General features: G+C 35.2%; 1 protein-coding gene across 1 annotated transcript; it reads right to left on the bottom strand.

Annotated features, from left to right (window-relative positions):
• Nucleotides 1–870: 870 nt before the first annotated feature.
• Nucleotides 871–1,619, bottom strand: LOC132503360 (probable phosphoglycerate mutase 4). Its single transcript, XM_060119806.1, has 3 exons — nucleotides 1,504–1,619; nucleotides 1,201–1,394; nucleotides 871–1,109 (listed from the first exon to the last, which is right to left on the bottom strand). Exons 1-3 carry the CDS (start codon nucleotides 1,617–1,619, stop codon nucleotides 871–873), a joined length of 549 nt encoding a protein of 182 aa, XP_059975789.1.
• Nucleotides 1,620–2,969: the final 1,350 nt, after the last annotated feature.

Raw genomic sequence — 2,969 nt, 5'->3', positions numbered from 1 at the left:
ATATGTAATTGAACACAACTTCTAAATCAGTGCACACTGTTATGGCAAAAAAAAAAACGGGGGGGGGACAGGTATTTGTACTAAAACTGGTATTGGACCCAGGTGGAAAAGCCAAGTAACTAGAACATGACTTTAAAAGGTGACATAATTGGACATTATCAAAAGTATTAAGGGTATTTCACCTTCCACATAACAGTGAGGGAGGAAGGGATTCTGAAATATACAATAGGATATACTCCTCCTACCACTTAGATGTCAGGGAGCTTATATCACAGTGGAGTAAGGAACGGCTTGAAATTTTGTATGACTACATTATTTTAACTGGCAGCAGAAATCTGGAAAGAATTCCTATTCCTTTGACTTATATACATAGATTAAAAACAAAAAACAGTAAATACAGCAGGTAAACAGGTTTGATCCCAGCCAGACTCCTCTCAGGTTAAGGTGGAAACATGACCTTTTTTTTTTTTTAATTGAAATAAAGGTTACATTTTCCTTCTATTTCTCTAGTATGCTAACGGCCCCTGGGACAGTTACTGCAAAGTAGGGCTGACTGCTAGGAATAACCTTAGACTCACTTAATCCCCATGTCTTATTTATTCCTTATCTTCATTCAAGCAAGATCTATGGTAAGTTAACCACTACCAAAAGCCTTAAACTAAAAATCTGTGACAGAAGACATTTTGACTAGGTTCTTTGAGAGGAACAGATATAAAAGGTAGAATAGTCAAAACAGGAGAGAAATGAGACTGGGAGCTTCTACTCTCTCATCTGTAGCTCCAACTTGAGATTCTGACAGATGTCTATGTGACACATAAAGGGAGAGGCATGATAGGAATGGGGCAGTGGATAGAAATAAATTTCTTGGTGTTAGTGGTCTTCCTGATCTCTTAACTTCCAGACTTTGTACTGACCAGCTACAGCTTCCACGGCTGTACTTAAAGTTACCTGGTTTCCCAGGAAACGCATGGGTATGGTGTACTTCAAGTTCTTGTCTAATTCATAGATAACTGGAATACCAGTGGGTGCATTCAACTCCCACCCCCCCATGATGTTTTCTTCAGAGATACTCAGATATTTGACAGTTTCCTGAAGACTTTTGTCATAATCTATGATCACAGTATCCACATCACCTTCTTGATTTATGAACTATTTATCTAAAAAGGTAAGACCAGGCCTTAGTACCATTTAGGCTTTCACCAAAGGGCAGCTGATCTTCAGTGTGATCTATATAGGGATGATCCTCACTGGTGTCACTGTAGAGAGGATAATTGGACTCCTTCATGGGAGGTTGGACTTTACAAAATCTCCAGCTATTTTCCTGGACTTCACCATCCTTGAAAGCTACCCCTTCTTTGTTGAGATTGGTCAGACCTTCATAAGGTTGCTCACTACTGGTAACGATAATTGGTCAATGTCACGTAGCACTATCCAGAGGGCCTAGATTGCTGTCTTCCACACAAAGATGCATCAGATGTCAAAGTCATAGCTGGACTCTCATACTTTACCTCCTTCTGCCCTTCCAGGTTCATATCAGTGTTGTCCCTGCAACTAAAGCAGTTTTCTAGGTTCCAGAAGCTTTCATGGTGCCAGATCAGTATACTCTTATAGGCAGCCATGGCTGCGGGATTGGGAGACAGCACTGACATAGACATGAATGGGAGTTTCACTGAAAGTTCGCATAGTATTTTTAGGGTTACCCTAATCCAGTATATACATGGACATAAAATATATGATTACATAACAATATCAGAACTGGTAGAGCTCCTCTACTCTTAAAAGAAAAAGCAAGATATATGTACACCAATACTAAGAGTAGAAATAATTGTGCTACTTTTGTTGAGTCTAACATACATATATTTTTGGATATAACATTTCAGAAAATTAGATTATTTTACAATCGATATTTGTTCAATATAGTTTTCTTCAAAAACATTATTAATCTTAATGTATCTTATACTTAATGTTATCTTAAAATCAAGTATGTGTACATATAATAAATATTTCATATGACTAAATTTCTATGTACAGTACATAAAAACTAATGAAACTATATTATATGGATTGAATTTTCTTGAGGCTCACAACTAAAGTAATCAGGGAAGAAACTGTTAATAATCCCTTCATGTTTTCACCAGAAAGCTCGACATAATGTTAAATATTTAGGCAAGACTATAGAAAAACAGATGGGATTTCTGTCGGTAAAATGTCAGAATGTTTGTTGTATCAATTGCTCTTTTTATAATCCCAGATTATAGGGGATGGAGGACATCCCCTAAAATGGAGTTTTTTTCATCTACTATATACTATTTTCCTTATGGTAAGAATGTAATTTAGAAGAAACGATATTTTAGTTTTCCTTCTTACAAATTCATGCTACCGCTGACTGTAAATAGTTAAGAACTTTAGAAAATGAATTTACTTTAGACTTTAGAAATGAATAGGCCTTGTATCAGTTTTCTATAAATTAAGATTTTCTGAACATGGAATAGAAGGTATCTGGCTATTTGCTATTCGGAACTGCATTTATCAAAATGGCATTCAATTAATCCATAGCTAAATCTAGGCTTCTATATAAACCCTCTTTTCTTATGTGAATTAGTAATATCCCAGCCATGATGAAAGACAGGAGAAAAGGACTTTGGAACCAGACCCAATGTATTGCATCAAAAGGCAAAACAGCTCATTAAATCCAGGAAAGACATAAAATATCTAACATATATCAAATGAAATCTTTTAGAAAGAGAAGATGAAATGATATAGAGCACAGCAATAAATAATTTAAAACATAGCAAAATAGCTAAAATATTGAGTTGAAAGTTTATTATTTTAAGGAATAGTTTTTCATTTTGTAAAATACAGATATATCAAAAATAGGAAGAAATATGAACAAATTCAAAAGGTCACCATTCAAACTCTGTTGTACAGTCAGCAACACACATAAATAATACCATGAAAACTGATATTGG

The sequence above is a fragment of the Mesoplodon densirostris genome, chromosome 2 (assembly GCF_025265405.1).
Source record: "Mesoplodon densirostris isolate mMesDen1 chromosome 2, mMesDen1 primary haplotype, whole genome shotgun sequence".
NCBI classification, from domain to species: Eukaryota; Metazoa; Chordata; class Mammalia; order Artiodactyla; family Ziphiidae; genus Mesoplodon; species Mesoplodon densirostris.
The sequence above is the reverse complement of the archived record's forward strand: the minus strand, read 5'-3'. Positions and strand labels throughout refer to the sequence as shown.

What these genes read in the sequence shown, in the direction of transcription:
- LOC132503360 (XM_060119806.1), bottom strand. Translation starts at nt 1,619, where the DNA reads ATGGCTGCCTATAAGAGTATACTGATCTGGCACCATGAAAGCTTCTGG. An exon ending in GAAGGGCAGAAGGAGGTAAA is followed by an intron (nt 1,395 to 1,503) that starts GTATGAGAGTCC and finishes TATCGTTACCAG; the next exon opens with TAGTGAGCAACCTTATGAAG. An exon ending in TGAAGATCAGCTGCCCTTTG is followed by an intron (nt 1,110 to 1,200) that starts GTGAAAGCCTAA and finishes CTGTGATCATAG; the next exon opens with ATTATGACAAAAGTCTTCAG.